General features: G+C 43.0%; 1 protein-coding gene across 1 annotated transcript; it reads left to right on the top strand.

Annotated features, from left to right (window-relative positions):
• The first annotated feature begins 5327 nt into the window (after positions 1 to 5327).
• LOC139392468 (scinderin-like) lies at positions 5328 to 20814 on the top strand. Its single transcript, XM_071140482.1, has 16 exons — positions 5328 to 5643; positions 8699 to 8853; positions 9514 to 9675; positions 10305 to 10454; positions 10650 to 10742; positions 10861 to 10993; positions 11115 to 11203; positions 11380 to 11595; positions 11863 to 11984; positions 12101 to 12191; positions 15066 to 15236; positions 15480 to 15657; positions 15997 to 16115; positions 16237 to 16314; positions 16410 to 16470; positions 18025 to 20814. Exons 1-16 carry the CDS (start codon positions 5451 to 5453, stop codon positions 18192 to 18194), a joined length of 2181 nt encoding a protein of 726 aa, XP_070996583.1. The 5' UTR covers positions 5328 to 5450; the 3' UTR covers positions 18195 to 20814.
• Positions 20815 to 21952: the final 1138 nt, after the last annotated feature.

Here is a 21952-nt window from a genome sequence, read left to right as displayed (position 1 = left end):
TCTCCTGAGCAGAAGTGAACTCACACAATGTTACCATGGGGACAGTTGACAGCCAGTGGGGACAGTTTTTACATCATAAACACCATATGTGACGTCAAACACCTGTCTGCATAAATAGCCTGTTTCGGTGGCATTTGGTACATTTAATTTCCCTAGGTGGCTGAAGGTACGTTGGTAACTATGCACTTTCAGCCCAATTTGGAAGAGGATCTTTCTTTTGCCTTACAGCTAGATCATGGTAAGTTGATATTACTGATGACATGTTGATGCAAACTTGTATTGTAAATAACTTGTACACTGTCAGATGAGCTGTAACATGGCTGTAGCCTCAAGGTTGTTTGGCTTGACAGCAATGGAGCAAGAGTACCAATAGATCCTGGACCAGGCTAGTAACCAGAGTTTGAATCCCAGGGCAAACAGGGAAATCTGGAGGAATTTGCATCCAGAGAGTAGCTGGCTTCAATTTAATATGTTCTATACCCAGGACTATTGTGCCCTGGGGCAAAGCACTTAACGCCAGCTGACCCTATGCTGCTCCCAGCCTGTCGTGTGTGTGGTGCGTGTGTCAGGTTGGGTCCTTTGCTTTGACAGCGAATATGAAAAAAATGTTTCTGCGAATAGTATTGTATATTACACATATTGTCATTTATTTTTGCATTTTGTGTATGCAGGATCAGCAGTGACATTACTTGTGAACAATGCTGCCCCTTACAGTGCAGGTGGGGTATACCAGATGTACCACGCAGCACCATCGGCCTCCTGGCACGGTCTTCCTGTGTACCAAGGTTCCCCACCTCACCAGCTGGCCTTGATCACTTCAGAGACACACAGGGAGACTATTCCTATGGGTCCTGTTGAAACACCTGAGACAAGCCAGCATCAGGACGTTTTAGACTTGAGCCAGAGTTCAGAGTCTCCTGAGCCACTCAAGAGGAAGAGAAAGAAGAAGAAGAAGCATGCTGCACCTAAACAGAGGAACCCACATGGCAGCTTTGATTGGACCAGCCAAGAACACAGCACTACAGAGAAGTACAAGAGGATAATGTCACTGCTGAGGAAAGACGGGGTAGAGGTGGTGGATGAGACAGGGACTAGGGGACTAACAGACACTGACAGTGAGTCTGACCAACATGTGAATCAAATGAGGAGAAAGAGAGCAGTGAGTAAAGGAAAAAAACAGAGCATCAAAGTGAAAAAAGCAACAGTGAAAAGTAGGAGCCGAAACCAGGCTAACCGACTAAACCGAGATTTTCAGCAATCTGACATATCCTCATCTCTGCTGGAGACACATGCCATTGGGCCTGCACTGAAGCGGTTATTCTACCTACCAGCAGAGGGCAATGATGAGGAAGACCTGCTCGCCGAAGTGTTGGAAGAGCTCTCAGGGGTTCCAAGATACCCAGACCTCTCAGAGGAAGCTTTGAGCAACATGACCCTTTCACAATATGCCACTCTCATGAACATGTTCCCCCATCCGCAGCTTCCGCCCTTACCCGTACCCTCCTTCCTCCTTCTGCGACCTGACGTCGGCCCAGTCTATAGAGAGACTCCAGAGTTACTCACACCATCTACCCACTGTGACTGGGTCACCCATGGCAACCCCAGTGATGCCAGCTACACCAATACAGTTAGCCATTTTGAGGACCACTATCCTGCCTCTCCAGAACCTCAGCAGCCAGGTGATTCCGACTACACCAATATCTACAGCCGTTTTGGCAACCCTTTAGCTATAACTCCAGAACCCCTGCAGCCAGGTGACTACACCAATACAGGCAACCATTTGGAAGACCAATACATTGCCTTGCCTGACAATGTGGTTAGCCAATTTTTGGAGTCTGACTATATTTCCCCTGAGCCTGCCTCCTCCCCAGAGCCAGAGCTTCAGCCTTTAGTGCTGAGTGTAGAGAGGGAGCCAATGAAGAGAGAGGCCCAGAGACTGAGGCAGCAGACAGCCAGGATGACGTTATATTGCCTGGAGCACAACCCACTGGCCGACAGAGAGGACTTCACACTGGAGCGCTACCTGGACATGTTCACTGACGAAAACACAGTGACTGTGACTACGGAACATTAACCACAGGAAATTGTATTGTGATTTTTCACCAATAAACATTTGGAATAAAGGCAACGCTCTGCTGTTGTTAATTCTAATCTAACGTACATTTGTTTGCACTTTATATAATCTGTTGTAGAGAATATAATACCATCATAATAGATTAGCTAGTGTACATACCGTCACACTGTTAGTCATTTTGATATCTCCATGTCTCAGGGAGATGAAATGTAGTTGGTGGATTTACGATTGATATCAGGCAGCAATGATGATAACATATAAGATATCAGTGCTTGACATGGACTGAAATAGGCGCCGGTACTCATTTTGCTTGCTGGTACTGTTTATATTTAGGTACAGGAGCTCCACAATACTTTTTAACTAATATTCTAGAAGAGGAATAGGGGCTCAAGCATTAGAAAATGTGAGGTGTAGGAACTCCGGTAACTCCTACCCAAGTCGAGCACCGAGTGTTATGCCTATTCAATGGGTAAGATTCAGTATGGTGATGTTTGGAATTTAGCTGGTATTTATGATGTCGTAGCTGTTCTTTACAAAAGGAATTAAACCTCTCAAAGATCCAATTCCCAGCAGATGTTGATGTTCCTCTCTACGTTGAAACAGTGCCAGTAAGAAGTTATTGAATTCCAGTAAATGATTGATTAATAATGAGCCATCTAAAATACTTGTAATAGATGACACGACTGAGAACTTGTTTGTTTAACTGCACGTAATCACTAACTGGTGGAGTGGTCACAGCCTGTCTGTCTCTAACACAGACCTTTACTGCGTGTAATATCTGTTGTTAAATGAAGACCAAGGTGCAGCGTGGTAGGCGTACATTTTCTTTTTAATTATAAATGTTCCACCAAAAACAATAAACAACTCAACGAACGTAAAGCTAGGAGTGCAAACACATGCAACAACCAAAGACAAGATCCCACAACTCCCGGCCGCAAACCTGAACCTATAGGGGAGGGTCCGGGTGGGCATCTACCCTCGGTGGCGGCTCCGGTTCGGGCCGTAGCCCCCGCTCCCTACGCTGATCCCTCCGCTTCTGTGGAACCGGACCGTGGATCGTCGCTGGAGGAACCGGACCGTGAATCGCCGCCGGAGGTTCAGAACCGGGAACCGCCGCCGGAGGCGCCGAACCGGGAACCGCCGCCGGATGCTCTGGACTGGGGACTGTCGCCGGAGGCTCCGTGACCTTGATTTTCACTGCAAGCTCCGGGCCATGGATTATCACTGGAGGCTCCGGGCCATGGATTATCACTGGAGGCTCCGGGCCATTGATTATCACTGGAGGCTCCGGGCCATAGATTATCACTGGAGGCTCCGGGCCATGGATTATCACTGGAGGCTCCGGGCCATTGATTATCACTGGAGGCTTTGGGCCATGGATTATCACTGGAGGCTTCGTACGTGGAGCCGGAATAGGTCTCACCGGACTGAGGAGACGTACTGGAAACCTGGTATGTGGAGCTGCCACAGGTCTTACCAGGCTGGGGAGACATACTGGAGGCCTGGTACGTGGAACCGGCCATCAGATTTGCCACCAATGCTCCTTATAGGACACATCACTGCACTCTATACTCTGTAAACTGGTCATCTCTGTATACATGTCGCAAGACCCGTTCTGCCAGTCGCATTCTGTTAATGGTCCCCAAAGCACACACATCCCTGGGTTGCTCCTCTTTTCAGTTCGCTGCAGCTAGCGACTGGAACGAGCTGCAACAAACACTCAAACTGGACAGTTTTATCTCAATCTTTTCGATCAATGACTCAATCATGGACACTCTTACTGACAGTTGTATCTGCTTTGCGTGGTGTATTGTTGTCGCTAGCTTCTTGCCCTTTGTGTTGTTGTCTGTGCCCAATAATGTTTGTACCATGTTTTCTGCTGCTACCATGTTGTGTTACTACCATGTTGTTGTCATGTTGTGTTGCTACCATGCTGTGTTGTCATGTGTTGCTGACTTGCTATGTTGTTGTCTTAGGTCTCTCTTTATGTAGTGTTGTGTTGTCTATCTTGTCGTGATGTGTTTTGTCCTATATTTATATATATTTTTTATTTTTAATCCCAGCCCCCATCCCCGCAGGAGGCTTTTTTGCCTTTTGGTAGTTTATTTTGGTAATTTATTTAAAAAAAGGTTAAATAAAATAAAAAATAAAAATAAATCCATGATAAACGATCCATCTCTTGACTGTCTCCTCCTCTTCTATCGCTCACATTAATAGACACTAAGTGGAAACTGGTCACAAGCTTCACCGACATGAAAATAAAATTACTTTTAGGGGAAAAAAACAATACTCGAAACAGATTAGTTACACAACATTAACAGATCGGTCTTGTAATCGAACACTTACGTAGTAGTTAGTAGTGAGTAGTACACACTATCATAGTCTTTCAAGACTTGTGAGGAAAATGCTTGCGAAATGTGTTGGAATGTAGCAGGTATGGCTGGTAAATCTATACATTTCGAATACCATTGCAGACACCTTGAACTCCCCTAAGCCATAACCTTCAGAGACCAGTCTAATATTAAACAACTGATCCAATTGTGGGGATTTTTTTTCTGGTTCTCTATATTCATAAGTGCAGCGACAAATAACCACACACTGCTGAGCTGTGTTGAAACTACAAGATACACATCTTGTCACACCCTGACCATAGTTTGCTTTGTATGTTTCTATGTTTTGTTTGGTCAGGGTATGATCTGAGTGGGCATTCTATGTTGGATGTCTAGTTTGTCTGTTTCTGTGTTTGGCCTGATATGGTTCTCAATCAGAGGCAGGTGTTAGTCATTGTCTCTGATTGGGAGCCATATTTAGGTAGCCTGTTTTGTCATTGTGGGTTGTGGGTCATTGTCTATGTTAGTTGCTTGTGTCAGCACAGTTCTCATTATAGCGTCACGGTTGTTATTCGTTTATTGTTTTGTATAGTTTGTTTTCAGTGTTCAGTGCTTTCTTTAATTAAAAAATCATCATGAACACACCACGCTGCATTTTGGTCCGCTCCTTACGACGATCGTGACACATCTCTATCGATCTGAATGCAAGTTATTTAAAGCCTAATATTATGATGTGATACATTTATTAGAGCAGCACCTTAACTGGAAACACTGAGTATGAATAGAGACAGTAATATGCATGTATAGTAAAAACAAGTGTAAAAACCAGACTGTGTGTGTACTTTGGCAGCATCTAAGACACACCCACCCCTTCTCAGCCTCCAACTTATAGCCCTGCACACTGCTGCTATTGACTCACTCCTCCCCATGACCAAACAGAGAACAGAGCAGCAGTCCGAGCTCCTCTCTCACCCTACGCTCATCTCACCACACCTGGGATCCACATCCAGCCGTCCCTCTTCTGCTATCAGACAACCAAAGGAACCATGGTGCTCTACCACAGGGAGTTTGACAAGGCGGGCAAGGCAGCCGGTCTCCAGATATGGAGGATAGAGAAGATTGAGCTGGTCCCTGTGCCTGAGAACCTGCACGGGAACTTCTATGTTGGGGACGCATATGTGGTCCTCCACACTGTCAAACAGCGGGAGAGCTGCTTCTACGATCTGCACTACTGGCTGGGTGAGAAAGTGTGTGTGTGTGCTTTAGTGCGTGTTTCCTCAGGCTGTTCAGGATGTCACATGCTGGATGATTTGTTTACTGACGGAGGCTTATCAAATATTGGAGATTAATGTGAACATATTTTAGGGAGTGCCTCAAAGATGTTCACGTTTTATATCTACAGGCTGAAATCAACGGCATCATTTTATCATAATATTGTCATTAACATTAATAAATACATTGGCAAAAGAAAACAACTTAGCATCAAAGGCCATACGGTACTAACGGTGTTATAACACATTCAGTTCGTCATAGGATCATATCTGTGTAGATGTATTCATATAGGAGAAGAACAGGTTGTACATACAAGACAGAACAAGAGAGATGGTTTGGCTTGTATTGGAGAAGGAATGGTGACACCACAAATTCAGATATAGGATGCTAACGATGTTGAGAAAGATGGTTGAGAAATGGATACAATAATCACTATTATGTGGTTTTCAGTTAAATGTTTCAGTTAATACTCTGTGCCCATTCACACTCTGAATGGCACACATACGTAATCCATATCTCAATTGTCTCGAGGCTAAAAGATCCTTCTTTAACCTGTCTCCTCCCCTTTATCTACACTGATTGAAGAGGATTTAACAAGTGACATCAATAAGGGATCATAGCTTTCACTTGGATTCACCTGGCCTGTCTATGTCAAGGAAGAAGAGGTGTTCCTAATGTTTCGTACACTCAGTGTATGTGTTATTGTCCCCCATAGTAGTGTCACTGTCATTTCACAACTGTGTGAGCCCTCGAGGTGCTGTTGTCTGTTACTGTAGACAGAAGAAAGTCAAACAATTTTGTCATCAGCTGAGCTAAAAAAAAAAAGGTTTTGCCTGAAGTAGGAAACAAAAGTGATTATCTGGTTAAAGGCCAGGCGATTTGCCATATCCTGAAGCTTCCTGGACAATTCTCAGATTTTAAGATTCTGAGATAAGGACATTCCAGGCAGAGGTCATAAACTATATCAGTCATCTTTGCACACATCATGGGACGGTGATGTTTTCCCTTCCTATCAGGACTATAGCCACTCTGGAAAACAATCAAGGCATTTCATGAACCTTTGAGTAACTACTCTGTTCAGCTGTCTCAGAGTACACACTACCTGAAAGTACTGTCAGATTAAGGTAGATTATTGTAGACACATGGTGTTGTACAGCTGTTGTGGTGGAGCTATGGAACCATGCAAGTCAAGTCTACTGATCTGTAACACTAGCTTCCTTCCTTGACACATCTCGCTCTCTCTCTCATCCTCTCTCTCTCTCCCCACTCACCAACTCCCATCTGAATACAAACATCAATAGCACCACTAAAATGTTAGGCTGTCCTTCCTCTCCTCCCGCATCCCCCCCATCATCATCATCATGAATCATTAACCAGTAACGACACTAATGGGCCTCCGATAGGTTTCTTTGCCATTTTGCTTGCTGCTATGGGCTTTAATTTCTTCCTCATTATGACTTGGTATGACATGGACTGTTAACCACGAGGCCTTCAAGGTATCCCGAACAGGATGCCAGATCCTGGGATTAAACCTCTGTAGTGGTGTTTATTTTGTATTTAACCTTTATTTAACTAGTCAGTTAAGAACAAATTCTTATTTACCAAAAGGCAAAAGGCCTCCTACAAGGACAGAGCTGGGATTTAAAATAACAAATATAGGACTAAACACACATCACGACAAGAGAGACACCACAACACTACATAAAGAGAGACCTGACAGCACATGCAACACATGACAACACAACATGGTACAGTAGCAACACCACATGACAACAACTTGGTAGCAACACAACATGGCAGCAGCACAACATGGTACAGTAGCAGCACAAAATATGGTACAAACATTATTGGGAAATAAAAACATTATTGGGCACAGACAACAGCACAAAGGTCAAGAAGGTAGAGACAATAATACATAACGCAAAGCAGATACAACTGTCAGTAAGAGTGTCCATGATTGAGTCTTTGAATGAAGAAAGTGTTTGTTGCAGCTCGTTCCAGTCGCTAGCTGCAGTGAACTGAAAAGAGGAGCGACCCAAGGATGTGTGTGCTTTGGGGATTTTTAACAGAATGTGAGTGGCAGAAACGGGTGTTGAATGTCGAGGATGAGGGTTGCAGTAGATATCTCAGATAGGGGGGAGTGAGTTCTAAGGGGGTTTTATAAATGCGTATCAACCAGTGGGTTTTGCGACGGGTATACAGAGATGACCAGTTTACAGAGGAGTATAGAGTGCAGTAATGTGTCCTATAAGGAGCATTGGTGGCAATTCTGATGGACGAATGGTAAATAACATCTAGCCGCTATAGAGCACCTTTACCTGCAATCTATAAATTACATCTCCGTAATCGAGCATGGGTAGGATGGTATGAATCAGGGTTAGTTTGGCAGCTGGGGTGAAAGAGGAGCAATTACGATAGAGGAAACCAAGTCTAGATTTAACTTTAGCCTGCAGCTTTGATATGTGTTAAGAGAAGGACAGTGTACCATCTAGCCATACTCCCAAGTACTTGTATGAGGTGACTACCTCAAACTTTAAACCCTCAGATGTAATAATCACACCTGTGGGGCATTCTTCCTACCAAACCACATGACCTTTGTTTTGGAGGTGTTCAGAACAAGGTTAAGGGCAGAGAAAGCTTTTTGGACACTGAGAAAGCTTTGTTGTAGAGTGTTTCACACAAAATCCTGGGAGGGGCCAGCTGAGTATAATACTGTATAATCTGCATATAAATGAGTGAGAGAGCATCCTACTGCCTGAACTACAGTATGTTGTTGTAATGTATGGGTGGTGTACAGCCACCCATACATTTACAATGGCAACATACAAAGCTGGTAGACTCTGTTGCAGAGTGAAAATGCATTAAAGTACTAAAATAAAGCTTACTATGAGCATTAGAGTCATAACATCAACCAGGCAGTTTGTGTTAAAGTTCCTCTGTCTAAACTTGAATAGTCTCTCATTTCATGCTAACATTTATCACATTGTATTTAAGTACTGTACCACTCATGATCTCTCCTCAGGTAAGGAGTGCAGCCAGGACGAGAGCACGGCGGCGGCCATCTTTACTGTTCAGCTGGATGATTTCCTAGGAGGGAAGCCTGTTCAGTACCGAGAACTGCAGGGGTTCGAGTCCACTGCCTTCACACGATACTTCAAGGGAGGCATCACATACAAAGTACGGTATTGTTTTACTGATGCATTTTATTTCACTAATATTAGATTTGTTCCTTTATCTGTGTTACTGCTATTTACTACTAGAGTATATGGTGTTATACTGAACCAGAACGCACACTTATTTTTTAGCAGTGAACATTCATTCCATTTGCCACATTTTACATTTCAGACCCTGGGCATCATATGCTGAAGGTGTGCTATTAAATAATCACTTGTTGCAACGTTTTGTTTGGCCCTGACCATGGGCAGCAACAGTGACTCATGGGTATGAAAAGGAGCTTGGTGTAGAGGGAAAAGGAAAACAGTTCTGTGTTCCACACGTTGTTTGTTTTCTTGGTCCTGAACATTTCGTGGTTTTCCGTAATATTGCCTAATCGCTAGAAGGAAATACTTGACACGCTACCCTTGTTCAACCTCATAGGGTACTTATAGGCCCTGACATTTCCTTTTGTATGTTGTCTCAGGGATGTTTGTGTTGGGTACTACGTAACTGTGTACCTCGTTTTGTATGTGATGTATAATACGTATGTACATCTGCGTCTTGAACTGCTTTTAAACTGAGCAAGACAAATTCCCTCTCGAGGGCAATAAAGTATTCTATCCTAATCTACTCTTTTCTATTCTACTCTATTTTATTCTATTCTACCCTGTTCTATTCTAGGCCGGAGGCGTGGCCTCTGGGTTCCATCACGTGGTCACCAACGACTTGTCAGCTCTGAGACTATTCCACATCAAAGGTCGCCGTGTCGTCAGGGCAACCGAGGTCACCCTCAACTGGTCCAGCTTCAACAGAGGGGACTGCTTCATCGTGGACCTGGGAGCAGTATGTTTTGGTTGATTGATCTACCGATTGACTGATTAAGTCATTGATGGATCGGTAGATTGTACTCTGGCCTCCCTCTATGTGAGAGTTTACCATATAGATATAGAACATGTTTCAATGATATAGTGTCTATGATAGTAACACTGCCTCTACCAAGAGGTCCAGACTTTCATGGCACATGTGGTAGTGCCCTCAGTGGCCCTGTAACAACAGTTAATTTGTTTGACTGTCACTATCCTGAGAAATCTGACTCATTGCCTAGACTTCACTGTGTAAGCAAACTTCAAATTCTGCTGAAACACAAACATTGTCCGTTCGGCTTGAGTTCTTATTAAATCCCAAACATATGAAGGCCTGTGGTATGTTGACTTAAGGTGGGTATCAAGATAATTTGATATACAAGGTATTCTAATGTTTACCTAATTAAATTCGAAAGCTATTCTCTTCTGTTTGAATATTGCCAGAAGCAGTGACCCAACAGTGACCCACTGGTTTTGAACCGGGGTTGTCTGATTGCCACAAGATTGTGTTAGTTAGCCCTCGAAGCTAAAGCCTTTATGCACCTGGAACTTCATAAAGTGTGCAACAGCCCTCTTTCCAACTGAACCATATCTGTTACCTGTCTCTAGGTTATCTACCAGTGGTGCGGTTCAGAGTGCAACAAGTTTGAGCTCCTGAAGGCAGCACAGGTGGCTGCCGGTATCCGTGACAATGAGAGGAATGGCCGAGCAAAACTGGTTGTCGTGGAGGAAGGGAGAGAGCCGTCTACGTTAACTGAGGTGACAGATGTTCATTCAACACAACATTTAACTTTCATTCCCTAGTCTAGTGTTTGCACTCTTGAATTGAAATTAGCTGCAAAACTGTATGACAGTTAAGTAATCTACTTTTGTGTGCCATCATTTCGCTATCTCCATTGTCAATGTTATCTTCGTGGTTTTTGTCTTTGTGTTTTTACCTGTCAACCCTAACAGGTACTCGGCAACAAGCCAAATCTACCAGAAGGTGATGACAATGACGATATGGTGGCAGATATCTCCAACAGGAAGATGGCCAAACTCTACATGGTATGGTCACACTCTTTCTTACACACACACACACACACACACACACACACACACACACACACACACACACACACACACACACACACACTAAAACTCATCTCGTTGTTGCTCCTTCCAGGTATCTGATGCATCCGGAGCGATGCAGGTGACCCTGGTCTCAGAGGAGAACCCGTTCTCTCAGAGCCATCTGCTGTCTGACGAGTGCTTCATCCTGGACCACGGGAAGAGCAGGATGATCTTCATCTGGAAAGGTACGTAATTTAAACTGCTGAACATCTTTATCTTGACAAATCATCTAAATTCATCCCTCATCCTTTTATACCTTTTATGTACCTCTTCTTCTGCATGAATCATCCAACATCACCCATAAAGGCCGTAACGCCAACCCCAGCGAGAGGAAGACTGCCATGAAGACTGCTGAGGGCTTCATCAAGCAGATGGGCTACCCACCTAACACACAGGTTCATGCTCGTTATCATCCATCTAGCATCAGTCATAATTGCTATGTTTGAATAATTTGGTTGAATCAACTCGTGACTCAAATATCATGTCAGTTCACGTCCTGCTAAACTGATCGGGACTGAAGGGGAGTTGATCCCCAACCCTGACGTTCATAGGAACAACTCTTTATCTCCAGATCCAGGTACTTCCAGAGGGTGGGGAGACTCCTATCTTCAAACAGTTCTTCCAGGGGTGGAGGGATAAGAACCAGAGCGAGGGGTTCGGGAAAGTATTTGTGACAGAGAGGATTGCTAAGATACATCAGGTGGAGTTCGATGCCTCCAAGCTCCATGAGTCCCAAAGCATGGCAGCCCAGCATAACATGGTGGACGACGGCACAGGGGACACTCAGGTACAGGACCAAGTGTTACCACCACAAGACGTGGTTAGCCCACTGAGCTAAGGTCTAAGCTATAGGTTGGGACACTAACACAGGCCTTCAGGTATCAGGCAAGCTTCCTCATTAGCCAAGTGTTACAAGGAGTGAATAAGCACATATCCTAATACATGCTAATGTACAAATGAGTCAGGTGTTTTATTCCACTGACAATCCCAATCACATAGATTGATAAACAAATTATAGTAGAATAACCAGCCAGACGTATGTTTCATGTTCCAGATCTTCAGAGTGGAGAGCAGTGGTCGAGTCCCAGTTGACCCAAAGACGTATGGTCAGTTCTATGGAGGAGACTGTTACATCATCCTCTATACATATAAGAGAGGACAGATCATCTACACCTGGTGAGTCTGGTAGACCTGTACTTATATTTTCAATTAGATTGATTGGTTGGTTGATTGGTTGATTGGTTGGATGGGTGGGTGGATGGATGGATTGATCCCAATACTTCCTGTGGCAGGCAGGGGGCTAGCAGCACTGTAGATGAGCTCACAGCTTCAGCCTTCCTAACTGTGGAGCTGGATCGCTCTCTGGGAGGGAACGTAGTTCAGGTAGGACTAACCCAAATTAAGATGAGCATCTCTTCTTGTTCAATGTCTATGAATGTCCAATGGAAATGTGTGTTCTGCTTTATCCCAACCCCTCTGAAAGACACCCACACACACACTGAGGCTGAAGAGGTTGGAGAAGATCGCCTCGGTGGAAATGTGTCAAAACTGTATAAAGTTTGTAAATGGATGTTTTTTATATCACAGCAGTAACGTGTGATACTAGAGGACGTTATTCTCTCCAGTCTACTGTGTATTAAATCCCCTAATTTGACTGCCGTATCAGGGTTTACTTTCCATGCCTTCGGGGGCAGAACGGAATCTTTTCTCTGAATGTGAAATTGGCATCCCTTAATCTGATTCAATGATTTATGACCAACAGGTAGCACAGGGTGCTGCTTGTAGAGAGACACTGGGAGATTCTCAATTGGTTTTACTAACTCCCTTGTCCCCTCCATTTTTTGAAAAAGTTGAAAGGTAATCAAGAGGAGGGGAGGAAAGGAAATGTGGAAACAAATTCACTTGTATGAAATGAGACTCTCCTTCTCCGCTCGTGCATCATCAAGCAAACCAAGAGAGTAGGACTGTAAGGTTCTATCTGCAAAAAGATGATTCTGAGATGTTTGGTTTTAAAGTTCCAACCACTCATTGGTTTGCATGGTATCAGCAATTTTTATCTTGTATTATTTTAAACTCAATTACATGACCTAGGGAATTTACAGTGCTACTGTTGAAGTCGGAAGTTTATATAAACCTTAGCCAAATACATTTAAACTCAGTTTTTCACAATTCCTGACATTTAATCAGAGTAAAAATTCCGTCTTAGGTCAGTTAAGATCACAACTTTATTTTAAGAATATGAAATGCCAGAATAATAGTAGAGAGAAGTTTACATACACTCAATTCGTATTTGGTAGCATTGCCTTTAAATTGTTTAACTTGGGACAACGTTTCGGGTAGCCTTCCCACAATAAGTTGGGTGAATTTTGCCCCCTTCCTCCTGACAGAGTTGGTATAACTGAGTCAGGTTTGTAAGCCTCCTTGCTCGCACACACTTTTTCAGTTCTGCCCACAAATTTTCTATAGGATTGAGGTCAGGGATTTGTGATTGTCACTCCAATACCTTGAATTTGTTGTCCTCAAGCCATTTTGCCACAACTTTGCTTGCAAGTATGCTTGGGGTCCATTTGGAAGACCTATTTGCGACCAAGCTTTAACTTCCTGACTGATGTCTTGAGATGTTGCTTCAATATATCCACAATTTTCCTACCTTATGATGCCATCTATTTTGTGAAGTGCCTCCTGCAGTCCCTCCTGCAGCAAAGCACCACCACAACATGATGCTGTCATCCCCGTGCTTCACGGTTGGGATGGTGTTCTTCGGCTTGCAAGCCTCCCCCTTTTTCCTCCAAACATAACGATGGTCATTATGGCCAAACAGTTCTAATTCAATTTCATCAGACCAGAGGACATTTCCCCAAAAAGTACGATGCTTGTCCCCATGTGCAGTTGCAAACTGTAGCAGGGCTTTTTTATGCGGTTATGGAGCAGTGGCTTCTTCCTTGCTGAGCTCCCTTTCAGGTTTTGTTGATGTAGGACTCGTTTTACTGTGGATATAGATATTTTGTACCTGTTTCCTCCAACATCTTCACAAGGTCCTTTGCTGTTGTTCTGGGATTGATTTGCACTTTTCACACCAAAGTACGTTCATCTCTAGGAGACAGAATACATCTCCTTCCTGAGCAGTATGACGGCTGCGTGGTCCCATGATGTTTATACTTGCATACTATTGTTTGTACAGATGAACGTGGTATCTTCAGGTGTTTGGAAATTGCTCCCGAGGATGAACCAGACTTGCAAGGTCTACAATTATTTTTCTGTGGTCTTGGCTGATTTCTTTTGATTTTCCCATGATGTCAAGCAAAGAGGCACTGAGTTTGAAGGTTGTACTCGAAATACATCCACAGGTACACCTCCTATTGACTCAAATGATGTCAATTAGCCTATCAGAAGCTTCTAAAGCCATGACATCATATTCTGGAATTTTCCAAGCTGTTTAAAGGCACAGTCAACTTAGTGTATGTAAACTGGAAATTGTGATACAGTAGATTATAAGTGAAATAATCTGTCTGCAAACAATTGTCGGAAAAATTACTTGTGTCATGCACAAAGTAGATTTGCCAGAACTATAGTTTGTTAACAAGAAATTTGTTGAGTGGTTGAAAAACGAGTTCTAATGACTACAACCTAAGTGTATGTAAACTTCCGACTTCAACTGTATATTCTGTAGATAAACATTGAAGAGAACAAGGCTATGTCAATAGCTGAATTTGGACAAAAATACAGATGGAACCTTTTAGCCCAAACTTTCAAAATTATGTTTGCAGGGGAGGATTCCCAAAATAAATGTGTAAAGTGATACAACAAATGTAGCTAGTTGTGGCAGACATTGTATAGATAAACATTAAGTAGAGTATTGTTTTTAAATGTGTGCATGCTTTTCTCCATCAAGAAAACAACAGCTGATTCAAAGGGGTGTGGCATATTGTAAAACACTGTGCTAGATGCCGTGAGGACGCTCTTGTGCATCCTCTGTCAATGTAGGTAATTGAGGAGTGGAGCAGACACCTTTGTTTGCCTACTAACGAATTGACCACTTATCAGTTTCTGGGTCATGGAGGAGAGAGGACGGAGGAGTCCAGGAGAGGACGTTCTTTTTGGCCAAATGAGAATCTCCCACTGTATATGTGTTATAGTGCCCCCTAATGACTGTCTGTACAACATAGGTCTCTACCTTGCCCTCCAGCAATGGCTTCGCTATCCATGACCTCCTGTACCAAATTGCATATGCGTTAATAATCTATTTTGGTTTCCTAGGTGAGAGTGTCCCAAGGTAAAGAGCCTGCCCATCTTCTGAGTCTGTTCAAAGACAAGCCCCTCATCGTGTACAAGAGTGGTACCTCACGCATCAGAGGCCAGGCACCTGCGGCCCCCACACGCCTGTTCCAGGTCCGATGTAACCTGGGCACCATCACACGCATCGCAGAGGTTAGAATGTTCTCCCACACAGACACACACCTCTGGCTGTTTCATTGGCAGTGATGGAAGGTAAACACACATAAATGGAGTTTACACACATTTTTCTGAAAAGGGTTTATTCACCGATCATGCTAAATTACATTTATGATGCTCGTTTGTCGTTTCCTGTCATCTAGATGGAGGTCAGCATTTCCTCAGCTTTTATTCTCGCCACTAGATCCCAGTTGCCTTGTCTGTTGTGTGTTGTGGTAGGTGGAGGCGGAGGCTAGCAGCCTGAACTCTAACGATGCCTACCTGCTGAAGATGCCCGCAGGGCAGAGCTACCTATGGGTGGGTAAGGGCGCCATCGAGGACGAGGAGCGGGGAGCCCGGTACCTGAGTCAGGTGCTGAAGTGTCAGACACAACGCATCGTAGAGGGACAGGAACCAGGTGAGAACACAGATTCCTTGGCCTGGGCCCATATTCAGAAAGCGTCTCAGGGGAGGAGTACTAATCCAGTACCAGTTTTCCTTTTAACTCATAATAAGTAAGAGTATATGGACAGGGTCCTGCTATTGGATCAGAACTGCTGCTCTGAGAAGCTTTATGAATATGGGCCCTGATATGGCACCATGATAATGATGTGTGATGTAGTACTCAGGAGAGTCACCAGGGGGCACACTGAGACAAGCAAAGTTTTGAGGCAGATTGAGGATTTTAGTCCTAAAATGAATATCACCAGTTCAAGATGCACAGAAACTCAAGCAGATGTGTTATGTTTGGTTGTAGCGGACCTCTGGGCAGCGTTAGGGGGGAAGAAGGAGTACCAGACATCAGAGAGACTGGAGAGTAGCCGCACTCAACAACCTCGCCTGTTCGCCTGCTCCAACAAGACTGGCAGGTTCATGGTGAGTACCACACACACATGCTCACCCACACACACACACGCACGCTCACACACAAACACACAAACACACACACACACGCAAATAGATAGCTAGCTAGATAGATTATAAATGCTGTCTACAGATTGAGGAGGTTCCAGGAGAGTTCAGTCAGGAGGACCTGGCAGAGGATGACGTGATGCTGTTGGACGTCTGGGATCAGGTATGGAGCTTGTTACCCTTCCCCAAATTAAAATGTTCAGCCCATTTTTACCTCTATGGAGGTTGAATTATATTGATGTTAATGTTTTGTGATAGGTGTTTATCTGGATTGGCAAAGATGCCAATGAAGTTGAGAAAACTGAATCTGTAAAATCTGGTGAGTTTTGGTCTTTGTCTTATGTGTGTATATGGTAGTTAATTTTTTGTATAGTAAGTTTAATGTGTAGTTTAATATGTCGCCTCTTCACTGTTGACGTTGAGACTGGTGTTTTGCGGGTACTATTTAATGACGCTGCCAGTTGAGGACTTGTGAGGCATCTGTTTCTCAAACTAGACACTCTAATGTACTTGTCCTCTTGCTCAGTTGTGAACCGGGGCTTCCTGCTCCTCTTTCTATTCTGGTTAGAGCCAGTTCTGTTCTGTGAAGGGAGTAGTACACAGCGTTGTACAAGATCTTCAGTTTCTTGGCAATTTCTCACATGGAATAGCCTTCATTTCTCAGAACAAGAATAGACTGACGAGTTTCAGAAGAAAGTTATTTGTTTCTGGCCATTTTGGGCCTGCAATCGAACCCACAAATGCTGATGCTCCAGATACTCAACTAGTCTAAAGAAGGCCAGTTTTATTGCTTCTTTAAACAGAACAACGGTTTTCAGCTGTGCTAACATAATTGCAAAAGGGTTTTCTAATGATAAATTAGCCTTTTCAAATGATAATCTTGGATTAGCTAACACAATGTGTCATTGGAACACAGGAGTGATGGTTGCTGATAATGGGCCTCTGTTTGCCTATGTAGATATTCCATTAAAAATCAGCCGTTTCCAGCTACAATAGTCATTTACAACATTAACAATGTCTACACTATATTTCTGATCAATTTGATGTTATTTTAATGGACAAAAAAACGTGTTTTGCTTTCAAAAGCAAGGATATTTCTAAGTGACCCCAAACTTTTGAACGGTAGTGTATATATATATATCAGTATTTCCCTTTTAATATACACTGAGTGTACAAAACATTAATGCTCTTTCCATGACAAAGACTGATCAAGTAAATCCAGGTGAAAGCTATGATCCCTTATTGATATCACTTGTTAAATCTTCTTCAATCAGTGGAGATGAGCATTGAGATATGGATTGTGTATGTGTGCCATTCAGAGTGGCAAGACATAAGATTTAAGTGCCTTTGAACTTGATATAGTAGTAGGTTGGCACATTGGTTTGTGTCGAGAACTGCAATGCTGCTGGGTTTTTCACACTCAACAGTTTCCTGTGTGTATCGAGAATGGTCCACCACCCAAAGGACATCCAGCCAACTTGATACAACTGTGGGAAGCATTGGAGTCAACAAGAGCCAGCATCCCTGTGGAAAGCTTTTGACTCCTTGTACAGTCCATGCCCCTACGAACCGAGGCTGTTCTGAGGGCAAAGGGGAGGGCAACTCAATATTAGGAAAGTGTTCCTGTCTGTTTTGTACACTCAGAAAAGAGTGTGTTCCCACTCCCAGCACTTCCCAGAGCTGACAAGGTACAAATCTGTCGTTCTGCCCCTGAACAGGCAGTTAACCCACTGTTCCTAGGCCGTCATTGAAAATAAGAATTTGTTCTTAACTGACTTGCCTGGTTAAATAAAGGTAAAATAAAAATAAAATAAAAAATACACTATGGTTAATCCCATTGATTGACAGTGTCTATGTGCTCCCTTCCTTACAGCCAAGACATACATAGAGACGGATCCGGGGGTTCGGGATAAGAGGACCGCCATAGTGATGGTGAAGCAGGGTCATGAACCCCCCACCTTCACAGGGTGGTTCCTGGGCTGGGACACGGCACGCTGGGACTCACACACCGTGGCCAGGACCATGAAGACACTGCAGATTTAGCATAAATGAATCCCAACAGTTATAACACTGTAATAACACAGTTTAGACATTTATAACATTCACTCTGTATTCAGCCAAGGGTTTACAGATACTAGTGTGAAATGAGGGTTAACTAGTAATTCGTGGACTAGTGTTTGTTTGCTTTACTTTTAGGCCTGCTATGTGTCATTTGATTTGACATTTGAGTCATTTAGCAGATGCTCTTATCCAAAGCAACATACTGTAGCGAGTGCGTACATTATTTTATTTTTTCTTGCTGGTCCCCTGTGGGAATCAAACCCACAACCATGGCATTGCAAGCACCATGCTCTACCAGCTGAGCACACGGGACATCGTCTGATGTGCACTGCTTGGACATCTTTGTTGTTTATTTTATTATTTTATTTTTTTCTCGTTACAAAGATGAAACCCGAAAATATATGATATATTAGGTTGATTTGAATGCAGGTCTTTACATTTGGACTTCTATAACTGTCTGGAAATGAATGTTGCTATTTGCTTTTTTTTATGATATAAAATGTGTAAAGCCTGCTGAGAGCTTTTTTTCTAACTTCACATTTCTGAAGTTGTTCTCCAATCCAGCCTCGCCTCGCGAGCTTATGTGAAGGATTTGATCATCAGTCTGGTAATTACGAGGCTAAAAGTCTAACCCAGGGGATCCCAACATTTTTTGGCCCACAACACCGTTTTGATATCTGAATATTCTTGTGACCCCAACCGTGTGAAAAAAACAGCCAATGTTAACTTTTCTTATTTGACTCTGTGGCAGACAATTGAAAAACATTCTAACAGTATTTCTGATTGTCTTCTCAACTCACCATAACATACCTTTAATGGGAGGCTATGACAGTCAATTGCAAATTAGTCTGACATATAATGTCTCTAACATCACCATCACTAATGAGATGGGTGTGCTAGATGAATGTCTCGTCGGAGCATCTCATAGTCAGGGGGGCTTGGTCAACAGTGGTCAAGCTCAGACTGTGCTCATCCCTGCTGACACATCCAACCTGGGTCGATATTTGGTTTTAATGCAGATGAGAGCATGGTTTGCTTTTGAAAGACTCTAAATCAATCAATTAAATGTATTTATAAAGCCTTCTTACATCAACTGATGTCACAAAGTACTGTACAGAAACCCAGCCTAAAACCCCAAACAGCAAGCAATGCAGGTATAGAAGCACAGTGGCTAGGAAAAAGTCCCTAAAAAAGAGTTGCTCCGGTTCGTTGCTCTAAAGAGCTCTTTCCTCTGAATCCACTGATTTGGTCTCTCATCTGTAGAAGGTTTTTCTATTTCCCCTGTATGCTTGCGTTCAGTTTACCAAAATGTCTCTTAAATAGGCAAGGACACACATTAAACCCATTGTGAATGACAACATTTCCTCTCTCAATGCGAAAACCCCCCTCGATAACCACCAAGCCTCTGTGTGAAATAAGACATTGTCATGCTCAGACCCCATATCTCCACATAGTTTTGTGAACAGGCGTGATCGCAATGGATGTGGTTTGATGTAGTTTCCAATCTAAGTTACTTGCTGCAGTGCCTTCAGCCTTATTCTAAAATTGATTCAGTAAAACAATTTCCTCAGCAATCTACACACAATACCCCATAATGACATAAGTGAAAACAGGTTTTTAGAAATGTTTGGAAATGTATTAAAAACAGAAAACAGAAACACCTAATTTACATAAGTATTCAGACGCTATGCTATAAACCTCTATATTGAGCTCAGGTGCATCCTGTTTCCATTGATCATCCTTGAGATGTTTCTATAACTGGATTGGAATCCGCCTGTGGTAAATTCAATTGATTGGACATGATTTGAACTCTTTGGCCTGAATGCCAAGCATCACGTCTGGAGGAAACCTGTCACCATCCCTACGGTGAAGCATGGTGGTGGAAGCGTCATGCTGTGGGGGTGATTTTCAGCAGCAGGGACAAGGAGACTCGTCAGGATCGAGGCAAAGATGAACGGAGCAAAGTACAGAGAGATCCTTAATGAAAACCTGCTCCAGAGCGCTCTGGACCTCAGACTGGGGCAAAGGTTGACCTTCCAGCACGACAACGACCCTAAGCACACAGCCAAGACAATGCAAGAGTGGCTTCGGGACAAGTCTTTGAATGTCATTGAGTGGACCAACCAGAGCCCGGACTTGAACCTGATCGAACATCTCTGGAGAGACCTGGAAATAGCTGTACAGTGACGCTCCCCATCCAGCCTGACAGAGCTTGAGAGGATCTGCAGAGAAGAATGGGAGAAACTCCCCAAATACAGGTGTGCCAAGCTTGTAGGGTCATATCCAAGAAGACTTGAGGCTGTAATCGCTGCCAAAGGTGCTTCAACAAAGTACTGTGTAAAGGGTCTGAATACTTATGTAAATATGATATTTCAGTTTATTTATTTTAATTTGCAAGAATAAAAAAAAAAAAACGTTTTTTTGCTTTGACATTATAGGGTATTGTGTGTAGACTGCTGAGGGAAAAAACAGTGTAATCAATTTTAGAATAAGTCTGTAATGTAACAAAATGTGGAAAAAGTGAAGGGGTCTCATTACTTTCCGAATGCACTGTAAGCTGGGGAGTTTCCTCTTGATTGCATAAATTCTTTGTTTAACAGCGTTATCTGACATTGGAAATTGTTTTCACCATGTCAATTGCAGGCGGTAATATCAGTCTCTGTAATAGTGTATGGTTTCGTAGCGTAGCGGACCTAGACATTCACCATGGGAATGGCTAAGTGCCTCGGTCAAGTGCGACCTTTTTTCCATGATCTGTGGGTGCACTGTAGCTGAATTTTATCTTTTAGATTTTGATCATTGTAATAAAGAGTTTTAAGGTTAACCACATTACAATGATTTTGAGATATAAGGACAATATTATAATATATGTATTTTTTTTCTCCAGATTTTTAAAATTCTCCTATGACCCCATTTTCATATCAGGCGACCCCTAGTGTGGATAGCCTGTCAAATTAACTTGTAATTCATATCTGGCAATATTCTAGAACTTGAAAAAATCCCTTTTGATCACTTTACGATATTGAAAGAGGGACATAGGCTTTCCAATGGGGGATATCAGTTTCACTAGTAAATTGAGTGCACCATCCTACTGGACACATACGTCAATTCAACATCTATTCCAAGTTGGTTCAATGTCAAATTACGTGGAAACAATGTTGACTCAACCATTGTGTGACCTGTGGGATTTCACTGCATTCTCATTTCAAATGTCAATTTCCCGCCATTCCAGTGTCTGCGTCTGAGGAGCCTAATTTCAGATAGAACTATTGAAACCGCTAAGAGATCAGACCAGATCTGAGAGACTACCCAAACCACAGTAAATGTGTTATTGATGGTCCTCGCCTCCTTAAATAAAGGAAATCACCCTGCTCTATGATCTTGCATGATTGCTTTTTTTCTCACATTGCACAGATATTCGGATCTAATTATAAAATTATTTTTAAAAATCGTCATACATTGGCCCTATCTTTATTTAAAAATATAAATATCTTTCAAAATATATATATCTAGATCTTCATATTCTTCATATTCGTGACGTTTGTTGCAATCAAAGAATCTTGAAAGTGAAAAATGAGCTAAATCTATCACCAGCCACACGTGTGGCCTATAGATGAGTTCCAGATAAGAGACAGGCACGGCTCTCCACCAATCGTACAAGGAGAAAATGTTCCACCAATCGGACAAGGAGAAAACGGAGCGCGCTGGGACGTTAACCACCCAGAGCTCGCGCTAGAAAC

Source organism: Oncorhynchus clarkii, chromosome 32 (assembly GCF_045791955.1).
Source record: "Oncorhynchus clarkii lewisi isolate Uvic-CL-2024 chromosome 32, UVic_Ocla_1.0, whole genome shotgun sequence".
NCBI lineage: Eukaryota > Metazoa > Chordata > Actinopteri > Salmoniformes > Salmonidae > Oncorhynchus > Oncorhynchus clarkii.
This window is presented reverse-complemented; position numbering and strand designations above follow the sequence as displayed.